This window comes from Mastacembelus armatus, chromosome 15 (genome assembly GCF_900324485.2).
Source record: "Mastacembelus armatus chromosome 15, fMasArm1.2, whole genome shotgun sequence".
NCBI classification, from domain to species: Eukaryota; Metazoa; Chordata; class Actinopteri; order Synbranchiformes; family Mastacembelidae; genus Mastacembelus; species Mastacembelus armatus.
The window spans coordinates 14,901,268-14,923,477 of NC_046647.1; the positions used below are offsets into that span (position 1 = coordinate 14,901,268).

The following is a 22,210-nucleotide window of genomic DNA, read 5'->3' on the forward strand; positions in this document are numbered from 1 at the left end:
TCCTGTTTGTCAATCAGCCGCAAAATGTAAAGTTTATATGATTCATGCAAGGTTCACATGGTACAAAGTGTTTGGGACAAGTTGTGTGCCAAGCTTTCCTGCTGTAATAATAAAGACAGTGCCTGCCATATGGATCTCACAGAGTGAGTGCTCCCAGCAGTCACAGATATCCCTGGGTTTAGCTTTGAAAACAGCTCAGTCTTGTTCCCCACGAGATGGCAGCATATGAATGATTTCCCCTGAGCCCTTTAACAAGGACATAATCCACCAGCACTACAAACCTATTACTGATGTCACTTTTCTCCAAATTAATGCTAAGATAGATGCAGAATGTCTTGCTATTCATTCTCATTTGAAATGTTTTTACTTTGTAATACACAAGCCACACACAGATGTTTTATGTGCTGTTTAATTAAGTCACACCGACAATGTAAAAATGGCAACAGCCCGTGTGAGGTAGAAACACAGCTGGGTATTAGATGGTTGCAATATGCTACAGTTTGAAATGTAAGACACACCCATGCAGAAATGATACTGTATGAGCTGTCAACTACACAGTGTGAGCAGGTCCTTTAACACACACAGTGGCAGACGATCAGTGCATAGTGGTGCTGTCTAGGACAGAAGAAACTCATTCATTTGGTCTTCTGTTATTATGTTGATGTACCGGAAAAGGCCCATGGCTAAAGATTAAAGACAGTAAATAGCCTGGAGTCCCATAGGAAGGTGTTAATCTACTTTAAAGGTAACCCAGTTGGGAAATATGGAGATGGAATATGAGGAATGTTGTAACATGTGGTTCATCCCTTTTTCCTGTTTGTAGAGCATGAGATGCAACAGTTGCAAAGATTAGGAGCAATGCAAGTTTAGAGCAGGATAGTTTTTGTCCCCATAACTATCACCAGAGTCTGAGCATCCCTCATAGATGTGGATTAAAATAAGTTGGCTGGACGAATCCAGTGGACATGAATGGGTGCAGGAGCCCTCCAGTGGACGAAAGCGGAACAGCACCGGCGGTGTGGAAGATGACATTCCCGGTGCTGAAGTTAGGAAAGGTTTGGTGGAAACTGGCGGAACTTGACCCACAGGTGGCCTGATTTGGGCTGACGTTGACCAAGGAATTGGAGCCGGGTTGCAATGGGCTGTCCGCACCGGGGTTCTGCTTTTTCCACTTGGTCCTCCTGTTCTGGAACCAAATTTTCACCTGAGTTTCGGTCAGACTCAAGGACAAGGCCAGGTTTAGTCTCTCACACACAGACAGGTACCGGGTTGCGCGAAATTTGTTTTCCAAAGCCACAAGTTGTTCGTAGGTGAACGCTGTTCTGGCGCGTCGCGGTTTGGCGCAGGCCTGGTCCAGGCGTCGCCGCTTGTGCGTTGACGTCTCCTGCAGCGTGACGGCTGACCCTCCATCATCTTGTTCCCCGGGGCGGCAGGGCTCGGTATCATCCGACGGAGAGAGCAGAAGGGGGTCAGCCACCACTGTATGATGCCCGGAGGCTGCAGAGTGTTCTTCTCCTGTTTCTTCCCCTGTAAAGAAAAAAGAGTTAACTCACATCCTGCAAACCTCTGCAGAAAATCCAGAATGAACCGATAGTGTGAGGAATAATTTTAGTTTAAGATGTAACTTCTAGTCAAAATGTTGTTCTTGGGGGCCCAACTATTTAGAGTTGAAACTGGCCTTTATAGGGAAATAGATTTTGTGAGACAGGACGTAAAGGGTTGGATTCCCCGGTGAAAAATGTTACACTGATTTTTTTTTACCAACCATTGGTTTTAATTTAATGGGGATAGAAGTCAGTCCGTTTTATTAGCGTTGTTTTGAGTAATAAGCCAAGAATCTTAAGAAGCAGCCGTGTGGTGACAAAAAAGGACAGATCCTGATAAGAAGTCATGCACCAGGTCTGGTCCAAATCTGCTTAAGAACTGTGTCTTCATTGTGCCAAGATGTTTCTCTTTGTCAGGTCTGACCTGCAGGTTTAAATGGCACAAACACAGAAGGCCCGAGAGTTGACATCTGTACACTGTTTGATTTGGAGCCTGGGATCGTTTGAGCGGAAAGGAGCATAGATTCAGAGGAGGGGGAGACTTGGTCGCTAATCCTTAAATAATTTATAAACCACACGGCGCCTCAAATGTCATGTTGCGGAAAGAAATCCCGTCTAAATCCAGCTCAGGCACCTTAGCCATGACGTGCTAATGGAGTTTCATATTTGTGGGCTGATCGATAAATGTCATCTATTTAAAGGGAAGTTTTAATCGAACGATATTTAGGATCAGACATGGATGGGGTGTGAAGTTTGTACCTCCAAGGTGCTGGAGGGAGATATGCAGGATGCAGTAATGGGATATCGATCAAAGCGCGCAGAGGCGTCCTCAATGGGACGATTTAAACAATTATCTAGCCTGCCTGTCCCAATGCCAATCACACGCTGGGGCTCTGGGAGCAAGCCTTTGTGGTTTCCTTGAAAGGAAACGCAGCCTTGGAAATTAAGGGAAGGTCATACAGAGATGACAATAAATCTGATGTAGAAAATAGCGATTCACCTGATCGTGTTTAGATCCAGAGCAAAAACTTTTGTCTTTAAATTCTACGTCACCAATTTTCTCTCTTCATGCAGGCTTATTTTACAGCGTCCAGAGAGGACAATGTACGCAGTGATGAGTCTGGACGTTTTTTAAATAACTTATAAGTTAAAAAATAAACACACCGTGAACGCGTGAACGTTTGATTTACAGGCTGAATAACTATTCTAAAATGATTTGCTTTCTCTACCTGCTTTCTCGCACTCAACTCTGACGTCTCCGCCTGCAATGCTGTCCGACTCCAAACTTGCTCCCTCTGCATTTGGCACAGGCAACTTCTCCTTGACGATGGAAAGTTCGTTTACTCTTCTGCTGTTGAATTTGTTCGGATCCAAAATGTCAATTATAGAAAAGGAAATCTTATGACTGGACGTCATTGTCACTCCACAGTCCCTGGGGTCCAGCATCCTTTGCACAGAAAAACCTTTAAGGAAAGAAGCTGACCGACGTGCGTAATTACGCGTGTGGAACGGAACTTCTCATAGTGCAGTCTCGGCTACTTCTCGTCTTCAAGCTTCATCAGACCGGATTCATTTGAGGATCCCTCGGTGTAGACTTCGCTCCTGTGTCTGTCAGTCTTGCAGCGTGAATGTGATGACCGGAGCGCCGTCTTTAAAGCGTCTGTCCCCCCCGTCTCACATCTAGGCACGTGATACAAACACTATTAGTGTTTCACACGGCCACCTAATAGGCTCAAAGCAATTGTCGATAATCACCCATATCATTAAATTCAATAACGCACGACCTGAAAGTAAATTGGGCACAGATGGCCCTTGATCCATATCAGAGATTGCCCTGTCTCTCCAAATTGGACTCTTTTGAAAGTGTTACTGTCAGGAAGGGGATTTTTTTGGCCCTTGAGCAACAGAAAAACTTTCTCTTAATGAACTGCCGTGTAGTTATAGAAATGTTGCAGCATCGCCTCTGTGTTACTACAAATCTTAACTTTATAATAAAATATAAAAAGATAATTTAAAATTTCAAGCACACATAAGCGCCTGGTATATATCTAAGTTAGACGTCAATATAATGTAAAGTGCACAAAGTACACAGGTTATGTGATGTTTATATGTGTCTCTAGATATGGTGTCAGATTAAACTGGTTTAAATGAAACATGATAGTATCTGGAATACTAATGATTATTTTCTTCTGTCTTTTTTGCTTTGCGTATTCATAATAACAGGCTATTTCTGCTTTTACTTTTAGATTTATCTTGATTTATGTATATTTTCACACTAGTCAGTCATAATAGTATTCAGTATAACAGTATAGCACTCCCAGTGTACTTGGCACTGGATTGCTGTATACTGCACCAACCTTCATACAGTTTATTGACAGAAGATCATGCTGTGTAATTATTTGAAAATTACTTATACTTTATTTGCTTACACTAATATGGTAAGTCTTTACTAAGTGACAGTAACTTCTACTTTCCTGACAGCAACAACCAAATAAAATGTGATTTCGACAAATTAAAAGGATCCACAATGAGTGACCATTGTATCTGCTTCTTTAAAGCATTCAACAATAAACTGCAGGCATGTAATGAACACAGCTGATTGTTTTCTCACCTAGGGTGATAGATTTATATTCACAATCAATCCAATTCCTAGTCTTTCCTATTAGTATTCAATATAAAGTGACACTGGGGTGTTTAAATCTTGATGCCTGGTGATGGCTAAAATGGTGAAACCAGCACAGGATCAATATTCTCAGCAGGTGTCCAATAGAGATAAACCCTGATGGCTACAGACAGTCATTTTGGATACTCGAAGCCCAAACGAGTAACTACAACAGCACATGAGGGTATGTATGAAGCTTCCTTTAAACTCATCAGTCCTTGAATGACCCAAATTAATAGCATTTTTAGTTTAAGTGTTTCCGAAAATTTCTTTAAAATTAGAATTAGAATAGGTTCAGGTTGGTGGTAAAAATGTACTACTCAGCCAGCTGTAGTCTGGTGTCCCTGTTTCGCTTCACATGTTTATGCATTAACATATTTTACCATCTAAGCCTGTGAGGTCTACATTGTGTGTGGATGAGAGAGACAGAAGGCCATTTCTCTGTTTTCAGTTCTGTGCAGTGATGGTGACGTGGGGGTTTGTGCATATGTACACGCTGTTAAAGGGCTCTCAAATTCCTGCCTATACAATTTCCTGTGTTACCCAAACAGTTCAGGGTGATTACTCTGCTTGGTTTCATTGCTACCCAGTCAGAGTCTGGCGGACTGGCATGATCTGCAGTTACATAGTCAAACATTTGTTAAAGCCACCCCTACAGGGTGTCTGCATGTCAGCATTTGCATGTGTATGGCACTTGCACGGCCATTGGGTCTCCATATGAATAGAGCCCACTGCACACTGGAGGTTTACAACTTCCTACGAGAAAGCCTAGTGGCTGGACATCTGTTTGTGTGGGTCATCGGGACAAAGGAACGAGCCCCAAGGACAAAGAGGCCCTCAGGTAGACTTCAGAGAGCGGGAACAGCAGCTGGCTCATCCCTGAGACTGGACCAGCCAAAGCTAGACTTCCAAGAGGAGGAGTGTTCCCTGTCAGACACAGCAGGGAGCCAAAGAGACACACTTCCATCCAAGACCTCCCTCCAGGGTCAATAAAGTCATCACTTCACAGGGAGGCTGCCCCCAGTCTGCTAAACATCAGATAATTTGTCTAATGGTAGGAGTGGTATTATGAGCTGCCGGTCTACTCACAGACAGTAGTGTCTATTGTTTCCTCTAAAGTCTGCCACTGTTTCCATAGCCCTCCTATAAAGTAGGACTCAAACACAAAGGACTGGCAAGTGTCTGGTCCCTGTGTCAGACTCCTAAATGTTCATGTTATACAGAAACATTACATACTAGTGGTTTTGCATTATTAACACACATCTCTAAAGCTTCTACAACTTCATTTCTGTTGATATGAAATCAACATCAGAGCCTCATGCTATTGTTTGAAAAAATGTCAGTATCATTTGTGGTTCATGGGACACAACATGTAAAACCTTCAATCGGGACATTTGAGTGTTGTGTCTCACATGTAACACCACTCATGGTTGTTTTTTAATCTGAACACTCAGTGGCAGTTACCCCAGAATATTGACTTGTGCTAGCTAGGCTTCTACTTTATCTGAGCTCGGAGGTAGTTGGCATTGATGTGTGCCAGTGTAGATCAATACAGTACAATCTTCCAGAACGGGCATAAAGCCTCCTTCATTTTGCCAAGCTGTGTGTGTGCACTGCATGCCTATGGGTTTTGCTGCCAGGCCTCCTTTCAGTTAGACCTCTGTGTTTGTTTGACTCTCTCTGACAACAAGGTCAGTGGCATTGCCCAGTAATTGTCCTAACGGCCTGTATACCTGTTGGGTGGAGGCGAGTAATGAGAGTTTTTCATTACGGGCGGGACGGGTGAGTGCGCCTGGCAGATGCTGACAGGCAGCAGATGTGTAAAGTTGGGGGTGATTTGTAAAGGGGTCAACTACATCACAGAAGAGATGGAGGGCGATGTGGGGTGGGGGTAAATTATACTGAGGGACACTGTCAGTCATACTGCACCCCTGTCACAACAAGGTAAAGGTCAGTTCAAACGCTGATGTTATCACCTATCATCCAGCACAGTGGGGTCATGTTGGCAGTTTCTACTACATAAAGACTAGAGGTGTTTAGTTCAGCTTTTATCACATTTCTTTAATCCTTGTTGCAATTGGTATTCGGGTACAATCCGTCCTTACTGCAGGATATATGTGTGTAAAACTCTTCATTTATATGTGATTATGCTGATGTTCTTTAAAGCTGATAACCACAATTGAGCTCATTAAAAACTTAATACAGATAAAGTTATGAGATAAGAGCAGCAAGGCAAAGCTTCAGCGATTTTCCGTTTCTGCATTAATTTTCTGAGGAGTCTGTGTCCTGAACAGCGTCTCATTAATGGTGTACACATCAAGCACTAAATTCCTCAGGCATCCTCATGGCTTTGCAAGTAGACATGGATTCAGAAATCAATAAAAAATCATGATGGTGATGGACCAAGGATCAGAGTGTTTGATCGCATTACATTCCTTAAGCTCAGGCTTCCTGTTATTTGAATAATAAACAGCAAGAAAATTAATATTAAAAGTAGTGGTTACTTTTTGTGAAGGACTAAAAAGCCGTCCGGTGACAGCAGTAGTTTGTCTTCCTAAGGTTGAAAGCCTTGGGTACAGAGCTAGGTTATCTTGGCCTAATGACGTAGCAAGACCTTCAGATTGTTCAGTCTGGCCAGCCTGTCATGTCCACACAAAAACTACAGTTGCAGCCTTAGGTAGGTAAGTGTGGTGGTGAGTAGAGGAGGAGTGTACAAAATGAGAAAGTCGAGGAGAAAGGAGACGGAAAAAGCTGCAGCTGCTTCTTTTCCACCACAGGGCTGAGGCCTGCTAGTAATGGCTCTCTGGTCCCTGGCATCTGCACAGAGCGCACTGTCACTCAACGTGAGCATTGATTAGCCATTGTTCTGAGAAGGTCACATCATAATTCATTAACAATAATTAGTCCCCCAGTGCCACCTGCACTCCTTCTCCCGATTGCCCTGTTAAATTACGAGCAACCATCACGGTTCACGCGTGGAACAATAAAGATGTATCCACAATGTAAAGGCAAGAGCTATTAGTTACATTATTTAAATGGACCCGTTTAAACCTGGGGAGCTGTCTTTATGAAGGGCAATTAGGCACTAACCGTAATTGATAATTCGTGCTAATTACAATTAGGAAATATAAATAGTGGGTGCAGGATTAATCATCATTGTGGTTAAGTGGGGAGCAGCCATGGTGCAGGCTGGGTAGGTGTAATAGAAGGCAATGGATTATGCTCCATTCATCTCCATCTAGCGCAGAAACAGATTGTGTTTGTCCCTTTATATTTCTCCATTGACCGTTATCTCTTTTTTGTTTCTGTGCCCTTGCCAAATAGTTCACCAGGTTGTGAAAATGTGGGACTGCACTTAGTGAGCTGCAGCAGGAAAGCACACTGGTTCTGTAACCTTAGCTGTTACTGGAAGAATTGGCAGCTTTTCATCCATAACTAGCCTGAAGTGATGACCTGAGTGATGACAGAGGTGCTCCTTTTACTGCTGTGGAAGTTTTCTTGCACTTCTGGATTACTGTAAAGTCCATCTTTCTTTATCAACTCAGCATCAGGTCACTTTTTTCCCCTGATATTTTATTTTACAGTAGTTCAATTTTCATTTTAACATTTTAGTTCATTTCTAGTTTTAGGATATTTAAATTTTATTTCAGTTTACACCAGTTATCTTTATTTTAAATACTACCTTGCTTATTCGTCAGTCTAATGTTAACAGCTAATGGTGTGAACACCATCAGGCTGTTCACTGTGTTCCAGGTCACATTTCAGATCAAATCTTGGCCCTTGACCTCTAATTAAATGAAGGTCACCTCATCCGATCTTTGAACTTGGGCCATCTCAGGCCACAGGGAGGATGATGCTTTACATTTAAACCACATATAGTTCATCACTGTGCTAAAAATCAACACACCATGTATACCACAGCATGCATATCAGTATGTGCAATCTAAACAACTGCACTTATAAGTCAACATAGACATCAATCACCTAACAACGCCTTCTGTCATGGAAGATACAACAGTGTGATTTAAATAAAAATACCAAGTTGACTACGCTGAGCAAACACAGAGATGGAAATGATCAGCCTGGCCTCTGCTGTAGGTATGTAGGCATGTTGACTCAGATGTGGCCCCATTAGTCTTTATTGCTTTGTTCACAAGGGATTTGAATTAATCATTTGTGCGTGTGTGGGTGTGTGTGTGTGTGGGGGGGGGGGTTCTGCTTTATCTCAACCTCTTCTATTTCATATGCATATAAAGCCAAGGGGTTTCCGATGCTGTAAAATAAAGTCACAGGAAAAAATAATTCTCTTTAGGGACAAGTTAATGATAATTTTCTGCTTTAGTTCAAAATATAATGTTTGGTATAGATTCTTGTCTAATACAATGTAGTCCAAAAATACTTCCTCAGTTCCTGTCTTTCACGTCATGGTCTTCATGCGGGCCCCAAACTGTGAGGCCCCCACTGGCAGCAGGCGGCTGCTGGTAATTGCTACAGTGAGAGCTGGATCAGCGGAGCTGCTCTAATCAATAAAGTCTTCATCAGCCATTTCCCCTGATGATTCTCCCTCATTTCTCCCTTAATTGTTCTTTTTCATCAAACAAGGTCTGTGCCATGAGCATGTGTGTGTGTCTATGTTTGTATGTTTGTGTGCTCCCAGGAGCTTGTGCTCCAGCCCTCCCTCTCAATGGACTGTAGCTAACAGATTGCTAATGGAAGCTGGACTGCAAACAGCAGAGGGAAACTTTGCCTCCTATAACTAGACTGTGACCTCCATGGGAGAAGGATTACTGTTCATCCAGGCTCAAGCTTCCCCAGGGCAGAGTCACTCCTGGTACTGAGCATAACCACTGACTTTAATAAAGGCCTAAATAATTTCATGAGATAAGTTGCCTTTGTTGTTCTGCAACCCTGCAGAGGACACAGATGACTGAGATCCAGTGTGTCAGTATAAGCCCTGAGCTTATTGCTGTTATCTACATATTTTTATAAATGCTCTGGTGGATGTGACTAATACTGATTCATATTAACTTCATAAAATACATTTTGTAAAGGTTCTATTCACATCAATTACGATGCAATATATTTTCATGCTTACCCATAGTGGAAATGAACTATGCAGATACTTGCCTATAAAAAGCAGTTTTAGGGCTGTTTTTAAACCTACATAGCAACCTATGTAGCTTGGCAGCTAACAGAGAATGTGATACCTCAAATGCATCACTTTTTTCCTCAGTGAAGTGATATTTCTGCTTTTAAATTTAGCTTTTAAGCATAAGGTCTTGAACCCGTTAGACAGTGTTCACAGTTGCCCTCTATTGCCCTGTAACCTTCATTCTCAGACCGTTTTGGCCCATAACTGTCGAAGAATCAGAAATGATTGGGGTATAATTGCTTTTCCTTCAGCACTTATTGCCCTTCTGTGCTAGTAAAACGGTGTGGGTCTTCTCCTTCCCCCAGAGGGAGGAGTTGCTGGCTTTCATAAGGCGTCCCCCCGGCTGTCTGCCCCTGCAGGCATCACTGCTCATGTGAAGCATCCAGGCGTCAAAGGACTGAATCTACTGCTGAAGGGGGGGGGGGGGTAATGGCAGGGGGGGGGGGGGTTTATGATAATAATAAAATGCTACCTCATTCAGGTAAATATTGTTCACAGCAGCGACACCAAAGTACAAATCCTCACAGCTAGGACGCCCATTTCCAGTTTTTCAGCTTGTTGTGATTTCTATCACTTTCTGTCTAAGTCTCCCACTTTCTACACTGATAACCTACATCTGTCTTATATATATAGACTTAATTAGTTAATTTAGTTAATTCAGTTCTGATGGAAAGTACAATTTAATCCAAGACTGAAATAATAAATGTGGACTGCCTTCACTTTAGCATTATTGAGTTTACACCTGCTATACAGAATAGGAAAAAAAACACCTCAAAATAGTTGCTGCTGATACATTTTGAGATCATGCATCTCTTTCTGGTCAACACATCATGTTTAGATTCAGTGTCATCACATCATGTGTTTTCCCACATGCTCAAATTATACTTAACTGCACAGGAGCCGGCCACTGTTAGTATTATTTTCTGTAAAGGTTTTCCTAACACTAAAATCAGTTCTGGAAATACAGAATCTCAGTTGGAAAAAAAATTCTATTCTCTCAATGAGATTTTGTTTGATTATCATATGTTGGCCCTAAAATACATTTAGTCCAATGAAAACAACACACTGTCTTAATTTTTAAATGAAATTAATTTGGACAATACTTCATATATATATATATATATATATATAAAACAATGTCCCGAATAACTGCAGAAAATAATAACTTCACACACTGATGTAGTTTTGTGAAGGTAAACAATTAGAGGACACAGAGTGAGAGGATTAATGCTGCAGTGGCACTCTGCCATAACAGTAAATATGGTCTTGATGAATCTGTCCTACATAATGATTTATGGAACCTTTAGGGCGGTTGACTTACTGGGCTTTATTGAGAAAATTAGATTTGAGTTGTCTAACAGCCGGACCACTCATCTCCTCAGTAAACTGCCATAGATTGTGCCACTGTGGGTTTTATCGACATATCCTATTACTGAAGTCTTCACGTTTTATGACCATTTCCGTAAATTCTGTCTAGGACAATCTCTACTCTCTGTGGGTCCGATAGAAAGATCATCTCGGAACTGCTGTTTGACGCTTCAGCACACATTCATATACACATTTATACGCACACACACATATCTATATAGCCTATGAGCTGTGTGGCTCACTCTCTGCCCTCTCTCTATCTCATGATCAGAGATGCCCCCTGCCCACTGATGGAAATGATTCTCCCAGACGTCAAGGGAGAGGACGCAGAGTGTTGAATGAGTTTACAGATGATGAGAGTCTTATTTCAGGTCAATCTGTATTTACAGCTCAATCACTTAACAGAGCAGGGTGCTCGATTAGACCCCCATCTATCTGGCTGGGTGACAGTCAGCAGCAAATAGAGTGGTATAAGGGACAAGGAGGGCAACTGATAAGACCTCTGGGACACTGAGAGTACTCTCAGGGGGGTTTGCTCCATTTTCCTCCCATCCCATGCTGCTATTAATCCTTTTATGGCAAACATTAAGTTACTGAACAATTATAGGCCATGCTCTTAATTAAACAGGATGGGTTTTTATGGCTAAATTGGCCATTATAACCAGCATTCACCAGTAGTATCCTGTTCATTGCCTATGGGGAGCAATTTAATTTTGATGTGCATAGAAAAAAAAAACAAACATCTAATCTCTGCTTGGTTCAATTTGTCTCTGTTAACACAATAAAACAAAATGTAGGATCATACAATCATCAAATCCCCACTTTAATGTGGTTAAACATTTGTAAATATACTGAAGGACAAGACATTTGTTTTTAAAATATATAATCTACCTAATAAATACAGTACTGTGTAGAAGTTTTAGGGACTACTATCAATCAATTGCCTACTGTATGCAAAGGAATAATGCTTAAACTTGATGTTTACTCATTGCGCTGTACAGATCTTTGCACTTAACTTGCACATGGGGAATGATGGGCAGCACTAGTGTAGTGACTTTCAAGACACTAAAGTGCCTGACTGTGTTTTAATACTCCAAATACACACATTAAACACTCTCAGCTCCGAATATTGTAATTCTTACAAGAAAATTGTACTTACTATGAACACAGTGAAGCTAGCTGCTGTTTGTGATATTTTCTGTGTCAGAAGAGGGAGCTGTGACCTCAGAGATCTCAGCCTGAACATTCCTCAGAGGAGCCTGAGTACAGGCGGAGTATTTGCACAGCTTATCATAATTGTGCTTTTAAGATTAAATGCTGATATCATTTTACCAAATCAAAATAGACAATAGATCGTATGTGACAAAAATGTATGATTTATATCATAAATATAACAAATATATCACTCCAAATAATACAAATAACCTTTTAGAGTAATAACACTTGAAAAAAATAAACAACTTTTTCATTCATAACACAACAAAAATCTAACAGGCAACTAGTGAGGACTTTTGTGGGATATAACTCCTGGACTGAGTGCTGAACTAATCACCTCTCCCAAATAAAAGTAAAATGCTGCCACCTGCTGGCTCTGAACTGTCATTAAATTATATGGATTGCAATGGAAGGAGTGATTTTCAACAAATATGATTTTTATGATGGCTTTATTGTTTTAGTCACTGGATTTAGCTTTTCCAGGTTCTGTATCAATGATGGTCATAAAACCACCATGTATGTGTGCGTGTCTGTATTGTTGTGTGGACAAATTTTAGTTCAGTACCATGATTATGAGGACATTTGGGTGGTCCTTGTAACTTAAAATGGCTGGGAATTAAGAGTCAGCTTAAGGTTAAATTTCGAATTGGGTTTAGACTAAGGGCCTTTAGTTGTGATTTCTGAGGTTAAGGTTAGGGTAAGGCACTAGGTAATGATTATATCAATCAGTATACACATCAGGTGTGTGTGTGTGTGTGTGTGTACTTGCACTTCTATCATTGTGTGGACCAACAGGAAGAGGGTGAGGTTACTGTTACATTTGAGGTTAGGCATCCCTGACAGTACAGTTTCTTCCATGGAGTTGATGAAAGGTGTTGTGCAATAGCCTGTGAAATATTTAGCAGCCCAGAGCAGGGCTATTAGAAAATGAGCCCCTGATAGAAAGGTCATGCTGGGGTTATCAAAGGATATACACACACATTCACACATGCACACACACACCTTGTTACCTGTGTTTGTCAAGCATTAGCAGTGTGATCCTGGGTCATTTCAGACTGAAGCTGAAGGAGGATTAACAACCACATTGTTGCCTAAGGAGGGACACAGAGTCACTTACACATGCACACACAGCTGCCCTGTTCAACTCAGGGCCACGTGTCTCTCCACCCAGCTCCATCTCTCTGTTCTCACGATGGCTCTGTTCAGGTTCAAAGCCACAGGGAGTGTTTGTCTCTGGTTCTGACATCTGCCTCTTGGTCATGTTGTTGAATAATCATCTCTGACCTTATTGGTTTTGGTTATGGCTTTTCAAATTTCATGTCCTTCTGCTAGACAGGCATGTAGATGGCTTTTTACTGGAGCACACTGTAATATAATGGTATTTTAGGAAGGGGCAATAAATTATCCATAAATATATTGTGTTGCTGTCTACATTAACATTGCACTTTAATGCTATTTGTAATGTGTCTCTTTCTGTCAAAGGCCAGATGCAAGAGCTTTGGTTCAATGCATAAATGGTTATTGCTGCCTTACCCAAGCCTGTTTATGATTTGCTGCATTTTCCAATTCTTCTTCTCTCTATGTATTTTATTCTCTTAGTCTTTTCCTATTGACATACAACATATATATTGGGGGGGGGGTGGACTGACATCTGTCTCTCTCTCATTCTCAATTTAGGTCATTGTCTAAATGTGAATCAGGGGAAACCTGTTTGTGTAGATGATATAGAGAAACCCTGAAGGAATGTGTGCCATGCTGACTCTCTCCTCCCTCTCCCCTTCCCTTTGTATGGATTTATTATCATTCCTCCACTCACTGTGAGGGAATCTGTGGTGGACAGGACATCGTATGGCTCACGTATTTTTGGCAGCATAGGGAAGCATTGCAGAGGGAAGAGTGAGCCTTGCTCTGTTGCTCTTTCTTTATGATTCATACATTTTCTTCCACATTCAAGGATTTTATTGGTGTTCATGATTTGTGATCATTAATAATGTTTATTTGACTGAAGGCGAATGTAGCACCAACAATATATCATTTGGAAACAGTTTTTCTCATTAGTATTTCTACATTTCATTGCTGAGTAGCATCAAAGAATCTGTCTGTGGATGTTTTCCAGGCTCATCTACAAAAAGTTGCACAAGACAAAGCAAATGAGCAGGTTTTCTTATCTCAGAGGCATTAACATGAGGTTCACATTTATCAAGCTTTTCTGGGAAGGGAGTGTTGAATGACATGGACAGCTTGTCGTTTACTTCAGTGGTAAAAGGTAAAACCGTGGGTCAGTATTCATCTGACCCACATAAACAACAGGCCTGGTTGGAATCAGTCCTATAAAACCTTGTCACTAACACTCAAATTAGAATTACAAGCTTCCTTAGCTACATGAAAAACATGGTTTCCAATGATTAAAGATCCTATCTCGGAGATTTATAGCCTAATGAATCATTTACAAAAGTGATTGCTTAATTTTTGCTTAATCTTTCAGATTCACCTGGAGTTCACTGGTACACAACACAGAAGAATTACTGTATGTTAACATTAAGAGATGGGTTACTTAACAATGTCATACTTTGAAATTATTGATGCAGAAGTGAACTCATGCATATGACTGAATAAACAACATTTATGAAATGTCAATGGAACACATTGACTGGAAAATAGAGTCATTCCAAGGTACACTATGCTGATGATTATAGTGTAACTTCACACAAGCAGATCTAGTTAATACTAAAGACATTGCTGTCATGGGATGTTATTTGTCATAGATTCAACTATACTCTGGGTGATATAAATCAGCAAACCCTGTGCATGTCATCATCAGGAAAACACACAAATCAGAAAAACAACAGTGTAAACTCCAAACATCCTCTGGACCCTACACCCTCCCCCTGAAGCTGCCTCGTTCTCAGCTTCCCACATGCTGCTCTCTCCTGCACTCAGATTGTTTTCATTCCTTTTGATTTATAACTGAACAAAAATTACCTTCATTTAAACATATTTGATGAGAAATAGTTCTTGCCTTGTTTGCTGTGATGTCCTCCCCATCCCTTCGAGATAAGCGCTGGCTTCCTGTATTGTTGGACCAGTCTTCCAGGCAAGCAGCCACAGGGTCCCAGACTATTCTGCCAATTTGACTGCACACACGCAACCACATGGACAGAGGAAAGGAAAGGAAAGAATGTTAAAAAGAGCCTGAATGTGATAAAGTGAATGTTTGGTGTTTTCTTTTCTGCCTCCATACATGTGCATGCTATGACCCATTTCAATACATGTAATCACAGAACAGTTGGCCCAAACCTTGGTGCACAAAAGAGTCAAAAGGCAGGTCTGCCTCACAATGAACAGGTTATTTTGTGCCCTTTGAGTGAGATTCTCTGCCTTTTTATCCTGTTTGAATTGTTTTATGTTATGGTTGGCATTAATCCAACTCCTTATGCAGGTATCAGATCAAAATTTTTATGTCAGTAAAAAGAGAAAACTTCCCACCTATGCTCATGTCATAAAGCAGACAGTCAGACAGCTAGTGGCAAAACTAGATTCTGTGGTGGCTGAGCTTTCAATGGCAGTTATGGGAGTCAGCCAAAACTGGAGCATATGCACACAAACTGCTGGAAAAACACTCACAATGACATGCAATCACACTTAGATGTGTGATATGTAATACTATGGAAGTGTTAACTTATATTGCCGCAGCACATAGTATTCACACAGTAAACATACATAAAATCAATCTCTCTCACGCACATATGCACACATACTAATCTACTGTACACAAATACAAGTAGTGAACACAATGTTACGACAGGGACACTAACATGTCATGCATGACCTTTGTCAGTATTTGTTCTGTTGCACCAGCAGAGGCCAAGAGGACCCCAACAGGGACTTGAACGCAGTGTCAGTGACTGCCACAGTCAAAGCTTGAAAATCAGACTTTCATTTTGTATCACTTTTGAGCACCAGTGTCAAAACTGACTTAAACAATCTTATCTTTGACAGGGTTAAACTATGGTGGCATCTCTTTAAATCATCCTATAAAGTAACTTACTCCTCTGACTCCACCAGTTCTGGCCTATAAACACACATTTTACTCAGCCCGCCACCATGGCAGACCTTGACTCATGCACCCCAGGAGCCACCCAAAGTGAAAAGACAGACACCCCACCCCCTCCTGTATTCGCCCATGACCCCCTACAGAACCACAACAGGAACCACATTCTTTCCTTTGTGGCCAGCCTTTTATCCTTCTCACCGCCAGGGCACCAGAAATAACCTGCAAGGAGTATTGTGCTGCAAAAACAGGTCCTTTTGTTAATGCTGTGCAATGATGTGCTGATAAAATAAACACAGCACACTCCAGCTTTCTCACTCGGTTTCTGCGTTTTTCTGTTTGAGTTAAAGCCCTTTTTTCGTATAGATGGGAGTGACAGGTGAAACTGACCTAATGCATAGCCACAGCAGGGAGATGCCTTTAAAGAAATAATTACATAATATGAGAGGTGTGAGTATATTTAAGGAGTGTCAGTTAGTTAGTGCTTCTATCTCCTGTGAGGACAAGCTGCTCCTGTGAAACTGACATAATTACACACACTGTACACACCTAGTTTTATGAATTTTCCTAGTTTGCACATGGATGTAGACTTCCCTTCAGAGAGCAGGGCAGCAACAGATTTGATACTTTTGGGACAATAAACGCTAAGCTAAGTTAATAAAAGTTAAGTATATGCAGCTGCCACTCCTGTTGACCCAGAGGCAGCAGCAGCAGCAGCAGCAGCAGTAGTAGCCAGGCAGAGTGAGGCAGGATCTGACAGGACAAGACAGTACGAGGTGTGGTGTGTTTATCTTTTAGTTAGGCTTCCTTCATTACACACGCACTTCCTGCATTACAGATAATTCCTTGGAACAGCGGTAAACATTGCTCTAGTCAATGCAAATGACTCATGTGCATGTATGAGGCTGTGCCTTTTAAAAGTATATGTGCTCATTTGCATAAATACTCTTATTTGCTTTCCGGTGGGGAGAGAGAGAATTGAGACAATTAATACCACACTCATATCTGTTATATAATATGAAGCTACAGCTAAAAGCTGGTTAGCTTAGCTTAGCATAAAGGAAACAAGTTGAAGCAGTTAGCCTGGCTCTGTCCCACAACAAATCAACCATATTTCTAAAGTTCACTAATTAACATGTCTCTTTATTTCATTTTTATCAAAACCTAAGCATAAAAATGCCTTCACCCATTTATGAAGCATTATATACCAGACTATTGACTAGGACTGGTAATTCCCTTGAGTTTCCACTTGTTGCTTGGCTAAAGACCTTGCCAAGCAAAATTCTGCAGCACATAACGTGTCTTAAAATAACAAAGACATTTTTCATTTCAGCTGTTATATGGATTATATAAACATGATACAACATGTTAATAAGTGAGGTCTGTAGTCTGCAGGCCCTGTTATCTTTAGACAGAACCTGAGTGGCAGTTTCCCACTATGTTAAGTGTTTGTGCTGAGGTAAGATAAGAAGCTACAGGTTGAAGGTTCAGGGTTTTCATCTAACATTAACCCTCCCCCAGAAATCAAGGAAGCGCATTTCCCAAAAAGTTGAACATATTCCTTAAAGTGATCTGAGGTCATCAGACTTACAAACACAAACCTCACTCAGCCAGCAGGCTATATTAACAAGAAACAGATCACCAGCAAAAAGTTTGAAACGGAAGGATAAGATTATAAGAGTAATGATGCACCACATTTCTAATAGCACTACAAAGTCAGAAATTCAGTCATCACTTGATTATATGTTGCTGATAATCAAGTTGGGTTATTAACAGAGTTATGAGGTGTGCCTCTCTGTACATTCAGCTTTTTATTGAACCAGATCATTAGTGAAAAAAAGGACAAGGGGTGGGGAAGGTTTGCAGCTGGACAGATGGAGGGCAGAAACCTTACACCAAACTGTTGGTGAGGAGGAAAACGGACCCGTCTGAAATGTTTAAAGGAGGAGATCTATCGTGATCGGATTTGTTTGCTTTTAATTCCAGTTCCTCATCATTAGTGCGGTCTTTATCAAAAAAGTCATTTTAGCATGCCTTGATTTGATATTTGACTGATCAGTGATGTTATAAGTTAGCACTATGCAGAGAAATCTCTCTTCAGGGTTTCAAAAATGCAGGAAGAGAGTTGTTGCATCTCAGATCACTGCCTTACTCACAAACCCACAATTTCCATGTCAGTGCTGAATGTGTCCCTGTGGGGCAAATTCCTTCAGGGCTTTAGGCCAGTAACTAGATGGTGTTCAGGTAATTCCAAGAAAAATATACAGACCATGTCAGCAGCAAACAAAAAAAGTAAGTCATCTACAAAAACAAGACCTGTCTGAAACTCACAAAAGAAAACACAGAAACTCCAGTGTTTTTTTTTTTGTTTTGTTTGTTTGTGTGTTTTTTTTTAAAACTCTCATTTTGGAAATAAAAATAATACACACTATCATCACTGTCATTCATCTGTCTATTTGCTACGGTAACTTTAAAACTGCACCAATCAATATTTTACATCAACTTTGGGTCTGGTGAATATGTGTGATTACTCTGTCGATCACCTCATTCCTATGGTGCATTTTAGTGTTTCTTTTTTTTTTTTTTTTTTTTTGAATGTTTTGGTTTAAATATACTTCATTCTCACTGCTTGTGTCCACCTTCCTTCCTCACATTTGAAGGTGAAAAGTTAGCCAAAAAAATCAGTTCATGCAAATATTCTAAAATAGTTGACAGTTTTCTAGTTATTTTTTCTACTTCTATCTGTACATCAGCTTATATACAACATACACAGTTCTGATTGCTCATATCCTGACAGGATCACCTGCCACAGGCCTTTGAGTGATCGCCTACACTCCAAAATATGAAGCACTGGAGGTATTTTTGCCTCAAGTACAGATCACGGAATCTTCTGAACAGGAGGAAGTCTTAATAAATTACAGATATGTAAAGATGATACAGTAGAACAACTATGTTTATACATGAATCTGTCTAAATGAAGTGTACGCTGCATTCCGCCTTGATGTCACTCTGGCCACAGTTTTTAAGTAGTGAGGCTCGGGGGAGAGCAAAGCAGAGACAGGCCATATGACACAGATTTGAAAGAATTTAGTGGACGATTTTGGCAGCTGGAAACCCCGCTATAGCTTTCATGGTATGCACAAGGGGAAGATCAAATGGAGTGAAGAAAATTAAAGAAAAAAAGGGAAATTGCTTTAAATGACACCAATCTTTTTCTGCATCTAACCAGGCCTATATATGTCCTGATGGGGGCTTAGATTGGTGACTGTATGTTTTCCATTCTTCCCTGGTGGAGGTTATTAGTGGACAGGAAAGCAAAATGATAATTTCATCTGAGATTGTTGAGAAATACGGAAAATTCAATTATGGGACATTTTATCTGAAAAGTGAACCAATTTTCCAAACAACAACACTGACTCAACAGTCACTATGCCCACACTGAGACCTTTCTTGTTTGGCTCACTAGACTTAACAATGACAGAAAGAAGAGAAGTTGGTGGGAAACAGAAAGAAAGAGGTAATAGTGACTAATGCTGAAAACAGACACTGGAGCTTAAAGCTCATAAAGCTCCTTCCTCCTACTCTCCTGACACTCAATCAATCTGTCCCTGACGTCCTGTTCACTGCACAGGTCCACCCATGAACAGGCCTTTTCACATGGTACCATTTTATTCTGCACAGGTTATGTAACAATTTGTTATGACACTAGCTCTGGATGTCATACGCTGTCATTAGCAGACAATAGATTTCATTGTTAACAGTGAACACACATATGCTGATGTCAGTGTGAGCTATAGTGTAGACACATAGCAAACATATAAGTATAGCTACTATAATTTAGCTGTCTTATTGCAAAAGCATCCTGCTCTGCCATTATCCAGTAAGATTTATTTTAGTTTAGAAATAAAATCATTGTAAACAGGTTCATGAGCTGTAGTTAATACAGTGCTCAGTGCTTTAAAGTGTTCGTCCTCTACTCCAACTCATATACATACATCACCACTGGGGAGTGATTTTCCACTTTCCACACAATAGCTATGCTAAGAAAAGATAATTGAATAACTTAATTATGTGAACTGCGAACACTTACATTTGAATAATTTTTTATAAAAATCAAGACAACAAACTAGATCAACACAACTGATTTAGATCATTTAAGAAATCGCATTACTTCAACTAATACCATCACAAAAATGTCATCAAGCAGGGACTATTTAAAAATTGCTCCTTCTGTGTGCATTTAATTGATCAGCATTAGCCACTTTGCCACCTTTGAATAATCCATTACCCATTATAACCCTTTAAATGTTCAATGTGTAATATTTAGAGCAATCTAGCAGAAATATAATATTCACAAACAAGTTGACATTAGTCCAGAATCACAGGAAAATAGCAACCATTGCATTTTTTAAATCTTAGAATAAACTTTTTAGATCTACATAGGGAGCAGATCTCCTTTCACAGAGCAGCCATGTTTCTACAGTAGCCCAGAACGGACAAACTCAGTAAACACCACTGTTATATTAGAGGCCAAACACTTCATGGGCTTAAAAGCAAAAATTTCAAGTGTATTGAATGGGGTGAAGACACCATACAAGTCCTTCTCTTCGTCAAAATTCTAACGTTATCATTTGGAGATACTGTCTTAGCTGCTCGACTGTGCTGTGTTGTATTTATTGGAATGACTGTTGATGTGTAAATAAAAAGAATGAAGGATCCACTAGGCAGACTTCCCTGTGGTGAACTGGTTCTGTCCTCTGTTTTTGTTCAAACACTGGATGAGCGTTGGTTGTCATCTATATCATTGCTTTGCCAGGTGCAAGGCTATTTACCTTGAGGGAAAGCACCTGAATGTACTATTTAAAAGGCAGCCACCCTGATCATAGCACTCACGAAGGCTGCAGGACTGACAATGTTAGGTCTTTTGTAAATAAATTTCTTGTCACAGATACAACAAAAATAACTGTAGCTGGAGACAGAACGACTTTTGATAATGTAAAAAAAAAAAAAAAAAAAAAAACTGTAAAAATGCATTTAAACTGTTTATAAATCTTTCTAAATGTTTTGAAGGTGTTTCAAATTATATATAGTGTTACAGTCAGGAAAACCTTTTAGTTTTGGTCCCTTATTTCATAAAATCAGCAATCTTTGTCAGCTGAGAAACAACAAATTTAAAGTGATTTGTGTCACAGGCTTCATAGAAATACTTGCTGCCAGTGTGTCTGGAGGCCAGCTTGCTTTGTTGCCTGCATGTGTTTTTTGTCTCCGTGTCTGGCCATGGTACCAATAAATGAGTTGGTGACTTGTATCTCACGCCTTGTGCCAAGATAAGTTTTGCCTGCCGGCTTTCTTTTCTCCTCCTTCGCCTCTTCTTATGTTTTTCTCTATTCTGCCTGTGTTTTCCTCTTTCATGTCTTTGTTTGTTTACATTCACAGAGGATGAAAATCACAGACTCAGTAAGATGCAGTCAGGAACAAGTCTGTTCCCTTCTTTTCTTCGTCCCTTCCTTCCCCTTTTTACTTGCCGAAACACAGGCGGTCAGACATGCTTGGGGTTTCCAAACTAGCGTCTGTGTTGGGGGTCCCTGGAGAACAACCCCCGCCATAATAGCCGGGTGGAGTGGGTTGGCAAAAGCAGGGGAGGGAAAATGAATAGCATGCTATGGGGCTTTCCAAACCCAAACTCCTTACAAGGCCTGCGTGAAATAGCTTGTGCTGAAGTTACCCAGCTGACAGACCATCCAGCACGTGACCAAGGACAAAGGTTGAAAAATGTTTTGTGGTCTTTCCCATGCTTGGTGAAAATATAGAGGTCAGGCTTGTAACTGTAAATTTGCAAAAGAGAATTGGTTTAAATCTTTTTGTTACATTGGTGCATTTGTGGTTAAATCTTTGATTCAACTTTTGCCTATATTTCACAATTAACACTCTCTTCTCTCTTTTCTCAGAGAGGGCTGAGAGCACGCACATGTGCACTGTATGCATCCTGACATGGGATGGGTGCCTGCGGTATGCATGCATGTCATTGCATCCCATGCGTCTGTGCACGTACAGCATGTCTCTCTGTGTGTGCCTCTATAGCAACCTTTATATTCTCATGCAGGGAAATAGACCACAATACAGCTGTAAATCTAAAAGTCAAGCTGATAAATTGACAGTTTGACTTCCTCCCATTAGAATGGACTTTGCTCCCAAACCTTGGGAAAGAACTGCCACGT

At 40.6% G+C, this 22,210-nt stretch overlaps 2 protein-coding genes across 3 annotated transcripts in view; both read right to left on the bottom strand.

The window, feature by feature from the left end:
- Window positions 1-474: 474 nt before the first annotated feature.
- Window positions 475-20,968, bottom strand: nkx1.2la (NK1 transcription factor related 2-like,a). Of its 2 annotated transcripts, none has more exons than XM_026309054.1 (2): window positions 14,961-20,968; window positions 475-1,527 (listed from the first exon to the last, which is right to left on the bottom strand). In XM_026309054.1, the coding sequence occupies exons 1-2, from the start codon at window positions 15,178-15,180 to the stop codon at window positions 920-922; spliced, it is 828 nt and encodes a 275-aa protein (XP_026164839.1). In that variant the 5' UTR covers window positions 15,181-20,968; the 3' UTR covers window positions 475-919. The 2 variants fall into 2 exon arrangements, with proteins under 2 accessions (XP_026164839.1, XP_026164840.1); XM_026309055.1 differs by lacking the exon at window positions 14,961-20,968 and adding an exon at window positions 2,765-3,357 and having other exon boundaries at window positions 475-1,515.
- LOC113131602 (protein FAM53B-like) overlaps window positions 14,978-22,210 on the bottom strand; it is a 36,444-nt gene continuing 29,211 nt past the window's right edge. Inside the window, exon 7 of the mRNA XM_026309052.1 lies at window positions 14,978-15,075. The gene's annotated coding sequence lies outside the window, so the exon portion shown is untranslated. The remainder of the gene's footprint in view (window positions 15,076-22,210) is intronic.

Excerpts from the sequence above, each read along its gene's own strand:
- nkx1.2la (XM_026309054.1), bottom strand. The coding sequence starts at position 15,180 with ATGGAGGCAGAAAAGAAAACACCAAACATTCACTTTATCACATTCAGG. Across the intron at positions 1,528-14,960 it reads AGGACATCACAGCAAACAAG|GGGAAGAAACAGGAGAAGAA; the intron begins GCAAGAACTATT and ends TTTTCTTTACAG.